The sequence below is a fragment of the Chlorocebus sabaeus genome, chromosome 16, assembly GCF_047675955.1.
Source record: "Chlorocebus sabaeus isolate Y175 chromosome 16, mChlSab1.0.hap1, whole genome shotgun sequence".
Lineage (NCBI taxonomy): Eukaryota > Metazoa > Chordata > Mammalia > Primates > Cercopithecidae > Chlorocebus > Chlorocebus sabaeus.
In genome coordinates, this window is record NC_132919.1 from 7,405,631 (window position 1) to 7,423,394 (window position 17,764).

General features: G+C 52.7%; 2 protein-coding genes and 3 non-coding genes across 5 annotated transcripts; all 5 read left to right on the forward strand.

Moving 5' to 3' along the window:
• Positions 1–401: 401 nt before the first annotated feature.
• Positions 402–9,997, forward strand: SENP3 (SUMO specific peptidase 3). Its single transcript, XM_008010176.3, has 11 exons — positions 402–646; positions 1,449–2,174; positions 3,014–3,253; positions 3,345–3,456; positions 3,828–3,975; positions 4,105–4,152; positions 5,287–5,364; positions 8,419–8,556; positions 8,744–8,827; positions 8,946–8,996; positions 9,453–9,997. The coding sequence occupies exons 2-11, from the start codon at positions 1,460–1,462 to the stop codon at positions 9,561–9,563; spliced, it is 1,725 nt and encodes a 574-aa protein (XP_008008367.1). The 5' UTR covers positions 402–646; positions 1,449–1,459; the 3' UTR covers positions 9,564–9,997.
• Positions 9,998–10,792: 795 nt separating this feature from the next.
• EIF4A1 (eukaryotic translation initiation factor 4A1) lies at positions 10,793–17,709 on the forward strand. Its single transcript, XM_008010175.3, has 11 exons — positions 10,793–10,893; positions 12,291–12,339; positions 12,587–12,719; positions 13,159–13,298; positions 15,247–15,415; positions 15,778–15,887; positions 16,074–16,217; positions 16,299–16,436; positions 16,546–16,635; positions 16,883–16,962; positions 17,051–17,709. The coding sequence occupies exons 1-11, from the start codon at positions 10,871–10,873 to the stop codon at positions 17,193–17,195; spliced, it is 1,221 nt and encodes a 406-aa protein (XP_008008366.1). The 5' UTR covers positions 10,793–10,870; the 3' UTR covers positions 17,196–17,709.
• Positions 12,754–12,888, forward strand: LOC119620374 (small nucleolar RNA SNORA48). Its single transcript, XR_005236907.1, has one exon. It is a non-coding gene; the product is annotated as a small nucleolar RNA SNORA48 (small nucleolar RNA).
• LOC119620395 (small nucleolar RNA SNORD10) lies at positions 15,532–15,674 on the forward strand. The gene has a single exon (XR_005236925.1). It is a non-coding gene; the product is annotated as a small nucleolar RNA SNORD10 (small nucleolar RNA).
• LOC119620363 (small nucleolar RNA SNORA67) lies at positions 16,674–16,813 on the forward strand. The gene has a single exon (XR_005236898.1). It is a non-coding gene; the product is annotated as a small nucleolar RNA SNORA67 (small nucleolar RNA).
• Positions 17,710–17,764: the final 55 nt, after the last annotated feature.

Consider the following 17,764-nt stretch of genomic DNA (forward strand, 5'->3'; position numbering starts at 1 on the left):
CCCGGTCCTCGTACGGGGATCTCCCGCCCTCCTGGCTCTCCTGTGGCGCGCCCGCCGCCGGACCAAGGTACTAGGGGCGCCGCTAGGGTCAGGCCGGCGAGAGCGGAGAAGACAGCGCGCGGCGCAAAAGGGAAAGTGGCTGGGACACCACGCGCGGCCGGGAGGCAGATGTGCGCAGGCGCAGTCCTGTGTACCGCTGTGGGCGGGCCGGTCCCGTGGCGCCGGCGTCCTCGGGTAGGCGGGACTGGGAGCTTGGTGGCCGCGCCGGCGCTCTTCGCCGGGTGTGACGTACTAATCGTGCGCCGCCACTGCCGGTGGGCCCGGGGCTCGCGGGAGGGGAAGGAGGAGGAGGGGGGGAGGAGTGGCGGCGGCGGTGGCGCTGGTGGTGGCGGTGGTGCTGGTGGTGGCGGTGGCGGTGGCGGAGGTGGAGGTGGAAGCTGAAGCTGAAGCAGAGCCAGAGGCGGCGCGGCGGGGTGTTCGGCGGCGCGGCACGCGGCCCAGAAGCGTTGGAATCCTGAATTGAGACGGCTGCGCCTGAAGACAGCAGGAGTGGCGGGGCCGCCGCGGTCGCCGGAGAGATGAGCCGGGAAGCTTGAGGCCGGAGACGCCCGCCCTTGGGCCCGTCTGCCCGGCTTCCCCGCTCGCGGTGAGGACGCCCCCTCCCCTCCCCCCAGCCCTGCCTTGGCCTCTCCCATTCCTGGGCCTCGCTTCTACCCAACCGGGGCCCAGAGGCCCGCAAAAGGGCTTCTTAAGGCCCGTGTGCACCCAGCCATCCAAGCCCGTGGCACCGGACTGGTGCCGGGTTGCATTCTGGTCCCCGAGGATGAAGTAGGAGGGGGCTGGCCCGGCCTGGCTCGTGCGTTCCGTTCTGTCCCAGCGCCTTGATTCAGTTCCCTTTAAGTTTCCTTCAAAGTGCTTCCCCGTTCATCAGCCTCTGCCCCTGAATCATAGCCTTGGCATCCGCACCTGAGATGACCGCAGCCTTCCCACGCCCCCCGTTCATCCAGGGTGTTAGAGAACTGTCTCCCACTCCAGCCCACAGTTTCCACGTGCAAGTTGCATTCTCCTCAGGTACCACGGTTTTCATGTCCCTGAGGAAAGAAATTGCCCTTATTGGGCCCTCAAAGGACAGCCCTGGTGGTATTAAAATAAAGACGTAGAACCAGGCATTGCTATTGGGTTTGGCCTGGGGATCTTAGAAATAAGATTTCTGAGGTCTGGTGCTTAGCCATTTTCCCTTGTCTCTGAACTGGGGAGAGATGATGGCACAGACCCTAAAGGGCCCCTTGTGGATCGCGTTAACTGGGAAGATCTTAAGTTTGGAGTTTTGCGTTTTTCTGTTTTTCTTTATTTGCATCTGAATCTAAAGGAGGCGTGGCCAGGAAGAGAGGCAGGATCTGCGCTGGCGTGATGCTTAGATTTTGATATTCTTGATCTTTGTTTTTCAGGGTACTGGAAGATGAAAGAGACTATACAAGGGACCGGGTCCTGGGGGCCTGAGCCTCCTGGACCCGGCATACCCCCAGCTTACTCAAGTCCCAGGCGGGAGCGTCTTCGTTGGCCCCCACCTCCCAAACCCCGACTCAAGTCAGGTGGAGGGTTTGGGCCAGATCCTGGGTCAGGGACCACAGTGCCAGCCAGACGCCTCCCTGTCCCCCGACCCTCTTTTGATGCCTCAGCAAGTGAAGAGGAGGAGGAAGAGGAGGAGGAGGAGGATGAAGATGAAGAGGAGGAAGTGGCAGCTTGGAGGCTGCCCCCCAGATGGAGTCAGCTGGGAACCTCCCAGCGGCCCCGCCCTTCCCGCCCCACTCATCGAAAAACCTGCTCACAGCGCCGCCGTCGAGCCATGAGAGCCTTCCGGATGCTGCTCTACTCAAAAAGCACCTCGCTGACATTCCACTGGAAGCTTTGGGGGCGCCACCGGGGCCGGCGGCGGGGCCTTGCACACCCCAAGAACCATCTTTCACCCCAGGAAGGGGGTGCGACGCCACAGGTGCCATCCCCCTGTTGTCGTTTTGACTCTCCCCGGGGGCCACCTCCACCCCGGCTGGGTCTGCTAGGTGCTCTCATGGCTGAGGATGGGGTGAGAGGGTCTCCACCAGTGCCCTCTGGGCCCCCCATGGAGGAAGATGGACTCAGGTGGACTCCAAAGTCTCCTCTGGACCCTGACTCGGGTAAGGTGGGAAAGGGGTGTGGGGTGGGGATGGGGGGAAAGGGGTTAGGGAGGGGTAAGAGCCTGGAGCACCAGGAGCCTGTTGCCGTGGTGAGAGTTGGGCTTTGGGAAAGTAGGATGGCAGAGTGACAGCTCCAGAAGAGCTGCAAAATATCTCCATTAAGCCCCACTTTGAGCAGAAAGTAAGCTTGGGAGTGAGCCTGGCTGTTTCCCAGTCAGAACTAGGAAACAGATTCCCTAAGTAGGTATCCGGTGGTCTTGAGCGCAGATGAGAAAGGGGAGCTGTGGTTTAGAAAAATCCTGTCCACGCAAAATCCCTCGTCAGCCTCTCCGTATAAGAACCCCTGTGTGTACATCTCCAGAGAGTAGCACTCCCACAGTGGTGGGATGGGATCTCTCCCGGTAGTGGAGTACATCGTCTTACAGTTGTGAAATAATACTTCCCTTTCGGAGAACTCCAGCCAAACAATTTCAGGCTTTCTACGTCTTTATTACATATTCAAGTATTCATTGAGCCATTACAATATGCTGGGTACTATGCTAGGTGTTTGGCATATGGTGGTGACAGATATCCCTGAAGTTTTCATGTCTAATTGCTAATCCTTTTTCTTTCTTCTGTCTATGAGTAGGAACTCTCTCCGTCCCTGTAGAATTTCTTGGACATGTTTATCTCATGCTTATGGGGTCCCCGTTTCTTGGAGTGGGATTGACATTGGTGGATTCTGCTTCAGTGTATCCTTCTTGCGGTCTTCTTTGCGTGCATGAGTTAACCGTGTGCATCCCATTGTCCTTTCCCCTAGGCCAATCTCTCATGCCCATTCCATTTCCCCTGCCCTATAGGCCTCCTTTCATGTACTCTGCCCAACGGTTTTGGGGGACCATCTGGGCCAGAAGGGGAGCGCAGCTTGGCACCCCCTGATGCCAGCATCCTCATCAGCAATGTGTGCAGCATCGGGGACCATGTAGCCCAGGAGCTTTTTCAGGGCTCAGATTTGGGCATGGCAGAAGAGGCAGAGAGGCCTGGGGAGAAAGCTGGCCAGCACAGCCCCCTGCGAGAGGAGCATGTGACCTGCGTACAGAGTAAGGAGCCCTTGAGCAACTAGCCTCTGCCTCCACCGACTCCTAAAGTCAAGTCTGGAGGCCTTACCCCTCCTCTCTCCCTTTCCACCAGGCATCTTGGACGAATTCCTTCAAACATATGGCAGCCTCATACCCCTCAGCACTGATGAGGTAGTGGAGAAATTGGAGGACATTTTCCAGCAGGAGTTTTCCACGCCTTCCAGGTGAGGCTTGAAAGCCCTCCTTCAAAGGAGGGCTGGGGCCTCAGGGACGTAGAGAGAATACTGCTGCCTTTTCTCCCATAGGGCTGTACTTGGGGGAGGAGGAAGCTAGAGCTGAAGGGGAGGACTCTGCAGGCAAGGTGCCGAGTCCTTGGAAGCTGATGGGAGAGTCTTTACCTGGGACCCTGACATGTTCTACTTGAGTAGTCATGTTCTTCTTTCTGGGGAATGGGCCTTTCGTGGGTCCTCAGAAGGACCCATCATGAGCCGAATAAAAGGGGGTCAGTTAGAATTTGTATTCTAGGGAGTAGTAGGTATTTCTGTGTGCCCCAGCTGCATCAACTTTTGTGTGACTCCACCCTTGGCCTACTCAGGAAGGGCCTGGTGTTGCAGCTGATCCAGTCATACCAGCGGATGCCCGGCAATGCCATGGTGAGGGGCTTCCGTGTGGCCTATAAGCGGCATGTGCTGACCATGGATGACTTGGGGACCTTGTATGGACAGAACTGGCTCAATGACCAGGTGAGAAAGGGTAGAGAAACAGGCCTGAGAGGGGATTCAGGGAGCAGGGTGTCTGGGGCCCTCTGCATGGGGGAGCCCTGTACCCATGCCGCACCCTCCATGGCAAGCTGCCTCCCATCTTCTCCCCAGGTGATGAACATGTATGGAGACCTGGTCATGGACACAGTCCCTGAAAAGGTAGGCCCAACCAGATAGGTCAGTACCCAGAAGAACTTCTGCAGTTTTAAGCAGCTTTTTAAGCTCGTTTCATTCTTTTCATTTTACATAGAGAGGGTCTCTGTTTCAGGGAGAGAGGTGATAGTGGTAGTGTATTAATTTCAAATCTGTAATCTTGGCCCTGGATATATCAGTTGTTTTCCTTTCTGCCGGTATTTAGTGTTTTTCCCTATGGCCAGCCCCAAGAATCGGGATGGGATCCTATTGTAAAACAAGGTTAAAAAAACAAAAAAGGCTGCCAGGCATGGTGGCTCGTGCCTGTAATCCCAGCACTTTCGGAGGCTAAGGCGGGCAGATCACCTGAGGTTGGGAGTTCAAGACCAGACTGACCAACATGGAGAAACCCTATCTCTACTAAAAATACAAAATTAGCTGGGCATGGTGGTGCATGCCTGTAATCCCAGTTACTCAGGAGGCTGAGGGAGGAGAATTGCTTGAACCTGGGAGGCGGAGGTTGCGGTGAATCGAGCTCACGCCATTGCACTCCTGCCTGGGCAACAAGAGCAGAATTCTGTCTCAAAAAAAAAAAAAAAAGACAACAAGTTTGGGTGTGGTGACTCATCCCTGTAATCCCAGCACTTTGGGAGGCCAAGGCAGAGGGATCACCTGAGGTCAGCAGTTCGAGACCAGCCTGGCCAAGGTTTCAGCCTGGTGAAACCTTGTCTCTACTAAAAATACGAAAAAGTTAGCTGGGTGTAGTGGCAGGTGCCTGTAGTCCCAGCTACTCGGGAGGGTGAGGCGGGAGAATTGCTTAAACCTGGGAGGTGGAGGTTGCAGTGAGTCGAAATCATGCCACTGCACTCCAGCCTGGGCGACAGAGCAAGGCCCTGCCTCAAAAAAGGCCTGGTTTGTTGACTTATGCCTATAATCTCAATGCTCTGGGAGGCCGATGCAGGCAGGCAGACAGATTGCTTGAGGCCAGGAGTTTGAGACCAACCTGGGCAACATAGGGAGACCCTGTCTCTACCCCAAAAAAGAAAAAAAAACCAAAAACCCAGAATTTGTTTTTACTGTCAGTGGACTGAGGAGGGGAGACTTAGTGGGAGAGTCTGAGGTCTTTTAATTCCATTGAGCTTTTTCGTGTCATTGGCACAGGTGCATTTCTTCAATAGTTTCTTCTATGATAAACTCCGTACCAAGGGTTATGATGGGGTGAAAAGGTGGACCAAAAACGTGAGTTTTGAATTGACATCTACTTGTGTAATGCCTTTGCCTCTAAAGAATGAGAGTCTTGTTTTCTATGAGCCCTTTCCCTGACTGTTCAGTCTGTCAAAGATTAAACGTCTCCTGTGTGTGTAGGCACTAAAGATACAGTATTAAATAAGGAAAACTTACCCTTGCGGAGTGAGAATACAGTTAAATTGCAGCTAGCGATAAGTGCTGTGGGCAGATCAAAACAGAGTAATGTGAGGCCGGGTGCAGTGACTCACGCCTGTAATCCCAGCACTTTGGAAGGCCAACTTGGGTGGATCACCTGAGGTCAGGAGTTCGAGACTAGTCTGGCCGACATTGAGAAACCCTATCTCTATTAAAAATACAAAAATTAGCCCTGTGTGGTGGCAGATGGCCTGTTAATAAGCCCCGCTATTCCGGGAGGCTGAGGCAGGAGAATTGCATGAACCTGGGAGGCAGAGGTTGCAGTGAGCCGAGACCCCATCATTGCACTCCAGCCTGGGGCAACAAGAGCAAAACTGTCTCAAAAAAAAAAAAAAACCCAGAGTACTGGGATAGTGTGGAAAGTGGGTACTTTAGATTGGGTGGTCTAGGAAGGCCTCTCATAGCTGAGACTTGGATGATGAGCAGCCAGCCATTTTCAGATCTGGGAGAGGAGTGTTTAGGCAAAGGGACCAGCAAGTACACAAGACCCATAGTGAAAAGAACAGAGGGCTTGTGGGGGTGACCTGTGTAGTTGGCACAGAGTGAGCAAAGGGAGACCGATAGAAAATTCGGTCAGAGAGTAGGTCATGTAGGACACACGACATACACAGTAGGCTGAGGAGGGGGATTGTATTGTGTGCATACTGAGAAGCCATTGAGTTTTCTGTTTTAAACTCCTGTCTCAATGATAGATTGAAGGGGGGCAAGAACGGAAGCAGGAACAGAGCACAGTAGTCCAGGTGAGAAACTGAACTGGAGTGCTAAAGGAAGAGAGAGAGAGAGTAGTTTTACGTAGGATACATTTTACAAGTAAAACCAGTAGGACTGACAGGCTCTGTGATACTGAGAGATACGTATTTGGTCTCCTGACCAGGCTCCTGGCATTCTACTTGTAAAATCCTTGGAATCTCCAGTGATGTGTGTTTTGTATGCTGATGAGTTGATTCATGGCTAGCCCCTCTAGGTGGCTTCATGATTAGAGGGTTAGAACTTTCAGCCTCACCCCCACCAGCTTCCAGGGAGGGGAAAGGGGCTGAAGGTTAAAGCAATCACTGAGGATCAGTGATTTAATCAGTCATGCCTAGTAGTGAAGCCTCTGTAAAAACCTGAAAGTGGCCGGGCATGGTAGCTCAGGCCTGTAATCCCAGCACTTTGGGAGGCCGACGTGGGCAGATTGCAAGGTCAAGAGATTGAGACCAGCCTGGCCAACATGGTGAAACCCTGACTCTACTAAAAATATGAAAATTAGCTGGGCATGGTGGTGGGTGCCTGTAGTCCCCAGGAGGCTGAGGCAGGAGAATTGCTTGAACCCCCGAGGCAGAGGTTGCAGTGAGTGGAGATAGTGCTGCTGCACTCCAGCCTTGGTGACAGAGTGAGACTCTTTCTCAAAAAAGAACGGAAAAAAAAAACCCCCGAGAGGAGGAGTTTGGAGACATTCTAGATAACTGAAGGCATGGAGGTTCCCGCAGGATGGCCTCCAGGCCTCTTCCCAGTACCTTGCCCTGTGCATCTTTTCATCTGTACTCTGTACTACCCTTTGTAATAAACTGCTAAATGTGTTTCCATGAGTTCTGTCAGCTGCTCTAGCAAATTAATCAAATTCAGGGAGGGGGTCATGGGAACGCTGATCTAACCAGTTGGTGAGAAGCACAGATAAAAAAACCTGGGGCTTAGGACTGACATCAGAATTGGGGGCAGCCTTGTGAGACTGAGCCCTAAACCTGCGACACATTATCTCCAGGTAGATAGCGTTGGAATTGAATTGGGGGATACCCAGCTGTGTCCACTGCAAAATTGCTTGCTTGGTCATTGGTGGAGAGAAAGCCCCACACACTTCTTGGTGACCACAGGTTACAGAAGTATTTTGTGTTGTGAGAGTATGGTAGGAAAGATTTGTCTTTTCCTCCACAGGTTGGATGAGGGAAACGAAGAAAAAGATAGAAGTGGAGGATGATGCCTAGGTTTTTGGCCTATGTAACGGGAAAAGTGGAAGAGGAACAGGTTGTGGGAGGAAAGTCAAGAGTTCTGTGGTTTCCCTGCCCTCCCATTCAAAGGCCAGGAAATTTCTACAGCTAGGCAGGATGATTGGCTCTAGCATTCCTTAATTTCAGTCCTCAAATTCAAGAGCTTACACCCTCAGGGATCTTCTTCCACTTCTCCCAGTAGAGGGAAGGGTGGTGACACACAGTGAAAAACGTGTTGGCCTTCTTCATACTGAGTTTGAGTCCCACTTCTGTCATTTCTTTCTTTTATGACCTTGTGCAAGTCACTACTTTCCAAGCTGCAATTTCCTCATCTCTTAGGTTGAATGTGAGAACTTCCTGGTAGGATTGTTATGAGCATTAACTGAGTGTTTACTTTGTGCTGTATGTTGTTCTAAGTGTATTATAGATATTCACTAGTTTAATCCTCATAACAAATGGATCGAGGTGTAGGTACTACTATTTTCATTCTCTGGCAGATAAGGAAACTGAGGTATAGAAGGTTATTAAGTAGGTTGCCCAGTCATAAGCCAGTAAATGGAGGAGCTGGATTTGAATTCTGGCAAGCTGCAGAATCCTGGGCCTGGGTTCTTAGCTGCTAAGTACTTCTCCCTTTAAAGTGTGAAAAGTGCCTGCCCATCATGGATTCTCAAGTGTTCGTTCTGATGTCACCTCCATTGTCCGACCTTCCTCCCTTACCCCGAAGAGCCGAAACATGCAGATCCTGAGCTTGCCCACGATCTAGGGCCTGGGTCTTCTGTTCTTTCACTTGGCTCCCTTGCCTGTGTCTCTGTTCCTCTCTAGAACCTTCATGGCAAAAAGCAAGACTTCTGTGTGTTGTACCTGACCTGTGGCACTGTCTCTTTAGGTGGACATCTTCAATAAGGAGCTACTGCTAATCCCCATCCACCTGGAGGTGCATTGGTCCCTCATCTCTGTCGATGTGAGGCGACGCACCATCACCTATTTTGACTCGCAGCGTACCCTAAACCGCCGCTGCCCTAAGGTTTGAGGGGGTAGGAGAGAGATGGGCAAAACGTGGGGAGGTGCAGTGGCAAGGCATTGCAGGAAGAAGGGTGGGCTTTGGGCCTTTGAGGGGTGACCTGGGCGTGATGTCTGCCACCACTACCCACCATACTGTGTTCATTTGGGAGATTTAGGGCATCACTTTCTCTCTTTCCCCACCCACGTAGCATATTGCCAAGTATCTGCAGGCAGAGGCGGTAAAGAAAGACCGACTGGATTTCCACCAGGGCTGGAAAGGTTACTTCAAAATGGTGAGTTTCCTGAGGAAGGGGTATAGGGTGTTCGTGGGGATAGTGGTAGAAGGCAGAAATTGAAGCCCTACCCCTGGGAGTCTCCATGTGAAGGGCCTGCTTTTTTTCTCTTCTCTAGAATGTGGCCAGGCAGAATAATGACAGTGACTGTGGTGCTTTTGTGTTGCAGGTAAGCAGATGATGGGGCCACCTCCTCTAGCTCTGAAGTCAGTTGGGTTAAAGGGTTGGGAGGCTGTTCTGTATCCCCTCATTTGGCTCATAGTCAGTTGTGGAGCAGGAAGTAATCTGTTTTAGAACACCAAGACCCTGGCTTCACTGGTCCTCTTCTGGGCTTCTTCATCCCACATTGGGACTGGGTGTCTGGTCTTGGGCCTCTGGCCTTGATAGAGCTCCCTGCTAACCTCCAACTCAGTGTATTTTCTCCATCTAAAACATTCTGTCATGTACCAAGTAAGACCATTAGCTTTAGAGTCAGGCTGTTTTTGAACCCCAGGCTATGGGACCCTGACTCCCTTTGTATGTGAAGTGGGCATGTTCTCTGAAAGATGGAGACACATCTCATATGAAATGTGTAGCACAGGTCCTGACACGGGGGTTTCTCATGGCCTGCTTTGTTAACACCCAGTATTGCAAGCATCTGGCCCTGTCTCAGCCATTCAGCTTCACCCAGCAGGACATGCCCAAACTTCGTCGGCAGATCTACAAGGAGCTGTGTCACTGCAAACTCACTGTGTGAGCCTCGTACCCCAGACCCCAAGCCCATTAATGGGAAGGGGGACCTAGGAGTCCCTTCCCAGGAAACTCCAGTCCCTTTCCTCTCTCGCCCCTTCCCACTCAGTTCCCTTTGGTTTTTCATATTTAAATGTTTCAATTTCTGTATTTTTTTTTTCTTTGAGAGAATACTTGTTGATTTTTGATGGGCAGGGGGTGGCTACAGAAAAGCCCCTTTCTTCCTCTGTTTGCAGGGGAGTGTGGCCCTGTGGCCTGGGTGGAGCAGTCATCCTCCCCTTTCCCTGTGCAGGGAGCAGGAAATCAGTGCTGGGGGTGGTGGGTGGGCAATAGCATCACTGCCTGCCAGATCTTCAAACTTTTTTTTTATATATATATATATATATATATAAATGCCACGGTCCTGCTCTGGTCAATAAAGGATCCTTTGTTGATACTTAAGTGGTGGTCTTCCTTAAGGGGCCTCAAATTAGTGGATATGCGTAGCTCAGACCTTCCAGCCAGGCTCTTGAGACTAAAGGGGTCAGCTTTCCATCCCTGGCTCAGACACTGCCAACACCATGTCTTCACCCAAACAAATCCCCCAGATAGGAGCAGAGGGCAGGAGGGAGGGAAAATAGGTATGCCTCAAGAATAAGGGCGTCCGAGAGGGAAGCTGGGGAACTGGACACAAGGGACTGGGGAGGGGACCAGCCAGGATTCATGATAGTACCCCAAAGCCCTTTACAGTTTTCTTTCATCCCTCCATCCTCCAGCCAGGGGAATCCTCCTGTCCCTAGGATATCGCTCTTGAGTCCTTCATCCTTGGCACACGTCCAGGCGGTGTCGAATCCATCTTTGCTACAGGGGAAAACAAATTAACATTTGAGTCCAGTGGGGACCGGGAGCAGAAGTAAAGGGAAGTGATAACCCCCAGAGCCCGGAAGCCTCTGGAGGCTGAGACCTCGCCCCCCTTGCGTGATAGGGCCTACGGAGCCACATGACCAAGGCACTGTCGCCTCCGCACGTGTGAGAGTTCAGGGCCCCAAGATGGCTGCCAGGCCTCGAGGCCTGACTCCTGTATGTCACTTCCGTACCGGCGAGAAAGGCGGGCCCTCCAGCCAATGAGGCTGCGGGGCGGGCCTTCACCTTGATAGGCGTTCGAGTTATCCAATGGTGGCTGCACGCCAGAGCGCCCAGGAACTAACGTCACGCCGAGTTGCTGAGCGCCGGCAGGCGGGGCCGGGGCAGCCAAGCCAATGCGATGGCCGGGGCGGAGTCGGGCGCTCTATAAGTTGTCGATAGGCGGGCACTCCGCCCTAGTTTCTAAGGATCATGTCTGCGAGCCAGGATTCCCGGTAAGACAGACATTTGCAAGAGATTGTGGCTGCTTACCTTTCCGCCCCCCTTCCGACGGGCCCGCTGGGGGTAGCTGAGAGGCCCAGCAGGGTTGTGGGGGAAACCGAGCCGGGGGGAGGTCCGACCTGGGGGGGGCGAGGGGGAAGAAGATCCACGGCCTACGCGGCCACCAGGGTCGAAGAGGAGGGCAGGGACAGCCCGGCTAGGGTCAGGCTTGCGAGGTTTGTTACGAGCCTCGACCCGAGGCGGTGCCGTGCGCGAAGCCCCGGCGCTGAGTGGCGAGACGGGGTCGCGACCTGGCGTGGGAAAGAAAGGTGGAGGCGGCCGCCACTGTGTGTGGCCCAGAGCCGGCAGGTCCGGTTGTCTCCCTGTGCCGGGGGAGGGACGGCGCGCGGGGTTCCGGAGGATTCTGACGGTACCACTCGCGAGAGGCGGGGGTGCCTGGTCCTCAGATCCAGTCACATCGTCGCGGCTAAAACACAGGTCGGGGAGAAGAAACCGGCCGTTCAGTGTGCTGGTTTTCTTGACGGCCAGGACTGAGCCTAACCCCGAGGAGCGGCCGCGTGAGGCACCAGGAGCCCACCCGGCGCCGGGCGGGCGGGTCCATTTTGCCGCACAAGCCGGGCTATTGGCAAACTGCGGATGGGCAGGTCCACTTTACTTCGGGGGTGAGCGGCCTGAGGTACGGGAGGGCGACGCTACTTCGCGACGGGGGCGGGCGGGATGTGGATTGTTCCATGGAGGGGTGGGAGACGCCGCCGGGTGGTCGAGGGAGCGAGCACATGGTGGCCTGAGGCGTTCCCCTCCCCCAGTCTGCTTCGCTTCTAAGTGTTGTGCAATCTCCCCCTTTGCTAGCTCGGCTTGGGCTCATTGTGCGCGAGGCCGCCACCGCCCGCGGCCTCCCACATCCGGGCAACGCGAAGGGGGGTTCGGCTGGAGGGAGTGGGGGAGGGCGCGGGCGGGATGACGTGGGGGGAAGGGGATGTCCTACCCTCCGATCTGGGAGGTGAAGGGCGGGACTTCCGGCGCGCTGGTGCTGTGGTGGGAGGTGCACGCGCTGGGGCTTTAAGCGGCTGGGTCGGGCCCACGTGGACCTGGCGGCAAGCACCACCTCTGGGCGCCGTGAGCGCAGCGGCACGCCTGCCAACCTGTCTTCAGAAAGGGTCACCCCCTTAAGTCGGGGTTGCCTGGCCTGAGCCGCTGCCTGCATGGGGCAAAGGCCTCACGCAGTTTTATAGATACTCCTCCTCTGGGTACCTTTTGGGAAACGGTGGGAGTTGGATCTGGAAGAGCAGGTTGATGGCATCATGCAGGCCACTCCTGACAGAGCCCGGTTGTCAGGATTTCTGAGTGCTTCGGTCTGGCAGGGGACAAAATTTGTGCTTTAAACCAACAGATCCAGAGACAATGGCCCCGATGGGATGGAGCCCGAAGGCGTCATCGAGGTGAGACTGGACAAATGAAATTGTGTCCTCCCCCATTACAACTCTCAGCCTTACAGTTGTATAGAGTTAGAGTGGCCTCTTAGATTGATTTCCCAGCCCATCTAGAAGCACCTGGTTTCCCTAAAGGGAGGAGGGGTTGTAAGCTTCGAGGCTTTGGTTAGTAGGCACCAGATCCTGTTCGCTCTGGGACTACAGCTCAGCCCCACCTTTTCCACGACTCAAACTTTAATTTCTTTGCATCCCATAGAGTAACTGGAATGAGATTGTTGACAGCTTTGATGACATGAACCTCTCAGAGTCCCTTCTCCGTGGCATCTACGCCTATGGTTTTGAGAAGCCGTCTGCCATCCAGCAGCGAGCCATTCTACCTTGTATCAAGGGTGAGAACTCTCAGTACCAGAAGACATTCTGGACTGTCCCTGACCTGGGTAGAGTGGCATCTGGTTGGTGGTGCCCATCTCATATCAGCCAGGGACAAAGCAACTCCTTGTTCATCCCAGCTTGGCTTCTGATCTGTGCCCATGCCTGGTTCATGCCTTGGACACATATGTTTCCTTTAAAGAGGTGGTATTGTAGCCAGCTTACACTTGTCTCTGCAGCCATAGTTCTAGTCCAGCTTGGTGTGCAACACTAGACGAGTTAATAACTGGTCTTTGTTTCTATCTGGTTCTCAATGTGTAACTGTGTTGACTGGTAAGGTAATGTGTGAGCCATGAAATGCTTGGTTCATTGGTTGCTTATTGGTCTCATTCACCTACGACTTGAATATCCCAAAGTGTATATTCTTCACCACATTTAACTCCTAATTTGTTTGTTTAGGTTATGATGTGATCGCTCAAGCCCAATCTGGGACTGGGAAAACGGCCACATTTGCCATATCAATTCTGCAGCAGATCGAATTAGATCTAAAAGCCACCCAGGCCTTGGTCCTGGCACCCACTCGAGAATTGGCTCAACAGGTAAGAGTGGTTTCTGTTCCCTCCTTAAAGGCTGATTTAGGGATAATGGGCATGATCCAAGGACCAGAGAAGTGTTCTCTGATCACCACCTTGGGAGGAAGAGAGATGGGTGCCCTAACGCTCTCGAGACCTGCTGGGTTAATTAGAAGCTATTTCTTACCCAAATGTAGCCATCACTTCCTCCACCCATTTCCTGAGTCAAATGGGAAGGCTCTTGGGTGAAGCCTGGCTGGCTGGGCAAGTTTGGTGGCTGTGTTCTGAATAAGCACCATCACCATGGGCTAAGAGACACCTCGGTGGGGGTGCTATTATGGTAGTCAGAGCAGATGGACAGTGGAGAGTTTTGTTATTTGGTTTTTTATGTTTGGTTTTTTTTTTGTTTGTTTTTTGTTTTTTGGGAGACAAGAGTTTGTGTCACTCAGGCTGGAGTGTTAGTGGCGCTATCTCAGCTTACTGTAAGCTCTGCCTCCTGGGTTCACTCCATTCTCCTGCCCTCAGCCTCCCAAGTAGCTGGAACTACAGGCGTCTGCCACCACGCCCAGCTAATTTTTTTGTATCTTTTAGTAGAGATGGGGTTTCACCATGTCAGCCAGGATGGTCTCAGTCTCCCGACCTCATGATCCACCTGCCTCAGCCTCCCAAAGTGCTGGGATTACAGGTGTGAGCCACCACGCCCAGCCGGACAGTCCTTTTTTCACCCTGGCTTAATGCCTAGAGCTGTTTCATGCCTGGGGCACACACAGTTCTAATGCTGGACTTACTCTGGGTCATGCTGCGACACTCATCTCAACTAGAGTACTGAGGCTCAGAGCATGTTTTTTTGTTTGTTTTGTTTTGTTTTTGATATGGAGTCTAGTTCTGTCGCCCAGGCTGGAGTGCAGTGGCGCGATCTCGGCTCACTGCAAGCTCCACCTCCTGGGTTCACGCCATTCTCCTGGCTCAGCCTCCCGAGTAAGCTGGGACTACAGGCACCCGCCACCACACCTAGCTAATTTTTTGTATTTTTAGTAGAGACGGGGTTTCACTGTGATCTCGGTCTCCTGACCTCGTGATCCGCCCGCCTCGGCCTCCCAAAGTGCTGGGATTACAGATGTGCGCCACCGCGCCCGGCCAGAGCATGTTTTTTAAATGTTCTGTGGCAGGTGCAGTGATTATTCTGGGTGTGGATAATGTAAGAAGTTACAGCAGAGCTCCATTCTAAGGCACTTGGCTCTCAGTTTTCTCAGAGTGAACATGGCTCGTAGCTTTTGGTCCTGTGGTAGGAGTACAGTAGGACGTGGATATGCATCACCTGTTCTATAAAACTGGTTGCTGGCCGGGCGCGGTGGCTCACTCATGTAATCCCAACACTTTGGGAGGCCGAGGCAGGCAGATCACTTGAGATCAGGAGTTGGAGACCAGCCTGGCCAACATAGTGAAACCCCATCTCTACTAGAAATATAAAAACTAGCCGGGCGTAGTGGCATGTGCCTGTTATCCCAGCTACTTGGGGGAGGCTCAGGCAGGAGAATTTAACCCAGGAGGCGGAGGTTGCAGTGAGCTGAGATTGTGCCATTGCACTCCAGCCTGGGCGACGAGCAAAGCTCTGTTTGAAAAAAGACAAAACAAAACTGGTTGCTGCATGACGAAGCAGTTGGTCAAATTAGCTTTCAGAAAGTTACGGGTTCTAAATATCTAGAGTAAGAAACTGAATTAATTATCTGAGCGGCCTTACTGTGAATCACTGTACACTCAGGAACCAGACTGAGTTGAAATCCTGTCTTTGCCACCTATTGACAGCACGGTCTTAAGTGGATTTTAGCCTCTGCCTGTTTCTCAGCTGAATGTGAGTGTAATAATAGTGCATGCCCCAAAGTTGTTGGTTAGGAATAAATACATGAAAAACATTTAAGAATGGTGCCTGGCACAGCTGTAGCTAATATGTGAGCATCTGTCTTTCTCTGCGCAGATACAGAAGGTGGTCATGGCACTAGGAGACTACATGGGTGCCTCCTGTCATGCCTGTATTGGGGGCACCAACGTGCGTGCTGAGGTGCAGAAACTGCAGATGGAAGCCCCCCACATAATTGTGGGGACCCCTGGCCGAGTGTTTGATATGCTTAACCGGAGATACCTGTGTGAGTAATTTAGTTCTCCAACCCCTGGGTCACTTCACTCTTGTGCATGCTTTCCAATCTTTCAGCGTAAGCCAAAGTCATTCCCTCAGATGCTGGTTTCCCTCTGGGGAAGAGCTGCTCTGTGATGGAGCCCATGCGTGTCATCTGAGCCTCTGGCTTCCCTGCCAGTGCAGCCCAGGCAGTGTCCTACTTCCCAGGGCTGTTTTCTGGCTTGGCGGGAACGTCCTGGGCAAAGGATCAGTCTTTGTACTCTGAGAGCAGACTACTCGGCCCCTCTCTGTTTTTTATCAGCAAAGCTGGATATATCTCTCCTACATTTCCCTGATTATATGCTATATATTGGCTTTTTCTTTCTTCTCTAGCTCCCAAATACATCAAGATGTTTGTACTGGACGAAGCTGACGAAATGTTAAGCCGTGGATTCAAGGACCAGATCTATGACATATTCCAAAAGCTCAACAGCAACACCCAGGTGAGGGCAGCCTTGCTCGAATCGCTAATGATTCTGGAAGAAAAATTTCAAGTGCCAGGGGAACCAAACTCTGGATTCTTGTCTTGAGCCTTTTTATGCATCCACTTCCGTTTTAGGTGTGGCTAGGGAAGGGAGCAGACCTTGGGAAGGATCCACCGCTCTAAGGCTGGCCTTTTTTTCCACTAGGTAGTTTTGCTGTCAGCTACAATGCCTTCTGATGTGCTTGAGGTGACCAAGAAGTTCATGAGGGACCCCATTCGGATTCTTGTCAAGAAGGAAGAGTTGACCCTGGAGGGTATCCGCCAATTCTACATCAACGTGGAACGAGAGGTGGGGCCCAGTGCAGGAGGCGGGCCTGGTAGTGAGTTGTTGGGTATAGCCCCTGACTGATTTTTGTCCCCTCACCTGCAGGAGTGGAAGCTGGACACACTATGTGACTTGTACGAAACGCTGACCATCACCCAGGCAGTCATCTTCATCAACACCCGGAGGAAGGTGGACTGGCTCACCGAGAAGATGCATGCTCGAGATTTCACTGTCTCTGCCATGGTGTGTTTGCCCGCTGCCAGCCCCTTGTGGGTCTGCCAGTCAGAAGTGTCCTACTTGAAGCCAGGGTTCCTGGAACCCATGTGCCTACCTGGTTTGTTTTCTCTTCCAGCATGGAGATATGGACCAAAAGGAACGAGACGTGATCATGAGGGAGTTTCGTTCTGGCTCTAGCAGAGTTTTGATTACCACTGACCTGCTGGTGAGTAGAGGGAATTGACCGGAAAGGCAGAAGGGAGGATCCAAGGTGATTCCCTCTCCAAGGGGACATCCAGTGCCCCTCTCAGGAAAGTAGCAGCTTGGAATAGAATCTGGCATGCCTAAGGCTTTTGGGGAACAGGGATGCTTATTTCCTCCGCCTTCCTTGGCTGCCTACATGGATGCCTAAGTGTCTCTTCGGGATAGTGTTCTGTCATGCACATGCTGAAGAGTTGTCTTTTTTGACATAGGCCAGAGGCATTGATGTGCAGCAGGTTTCTTTAGTCATCAACTATGACCTTCCCACCAACAGGGAAAACTATATCCACAGGTAAGAGTAGATCTGGAACACTCCCCCACGCCTGCCCCTCCCTGGGCTAAAGTTCCTGATGTTCCTCATCCCTTTCCTTGTTTTCCAGAATCGGTCGAGGTGGACGGTTTGGCCGTAAAGGTGTGGCTATTAACATGGTGACAGAAGAAGACAAGAGGACTCTTCGAGACATCGAGACCTTCTATAACACCTCCATTGAGGAAATGCCCCTCAATGTTGCCGACCTCATCTGAGGGGTTGTCCTGCCACCCAGCCTCAGCCAGGGCTCAATCTCGGGGGGCTGAGGAGCAGCAGGAGGGGGGAGGGAAGGGAGCCAAGGGATGGACATCTTGTCATTTTTTTTCTTTGAATAAATGTCACTTTTTGAGGCAAAAAAAGAAGGAACCGTGAACATTTTAGACACCCTTTTCTTTGGGGTAGGCTCTTGCCCCAGGCGCCGGCTCTTCTCCCAAAAAAACACTAATCCATTTCCCTAACCTAGTAACCTCCAGATCCCAGAGGCTCTCCTCACCTCAGCTGAGCTCCTTTGAAAGTGATTCAGGGGACTACGTCACTCAGCCTCATTTGCTGGACCAAATCTGGAGGGAGAACCCCTAAAACCCCTGAGTGAGGTTGCCCAGGGGGTTGTCCCCAGGTGGGGGGAAGCAGGGGAGAGAAAATGGTAGCCATTTTTACATTGTTTTGTATAGTATTTATTGATTCAGGAAACAAACACAAAATTCTGAATAAAATGACTTGGAAACTGCCTGTTTGGGCTTCTCATTTCTTACCTCCCCTTCCCTCTCCCACCTGCTACTGGGTG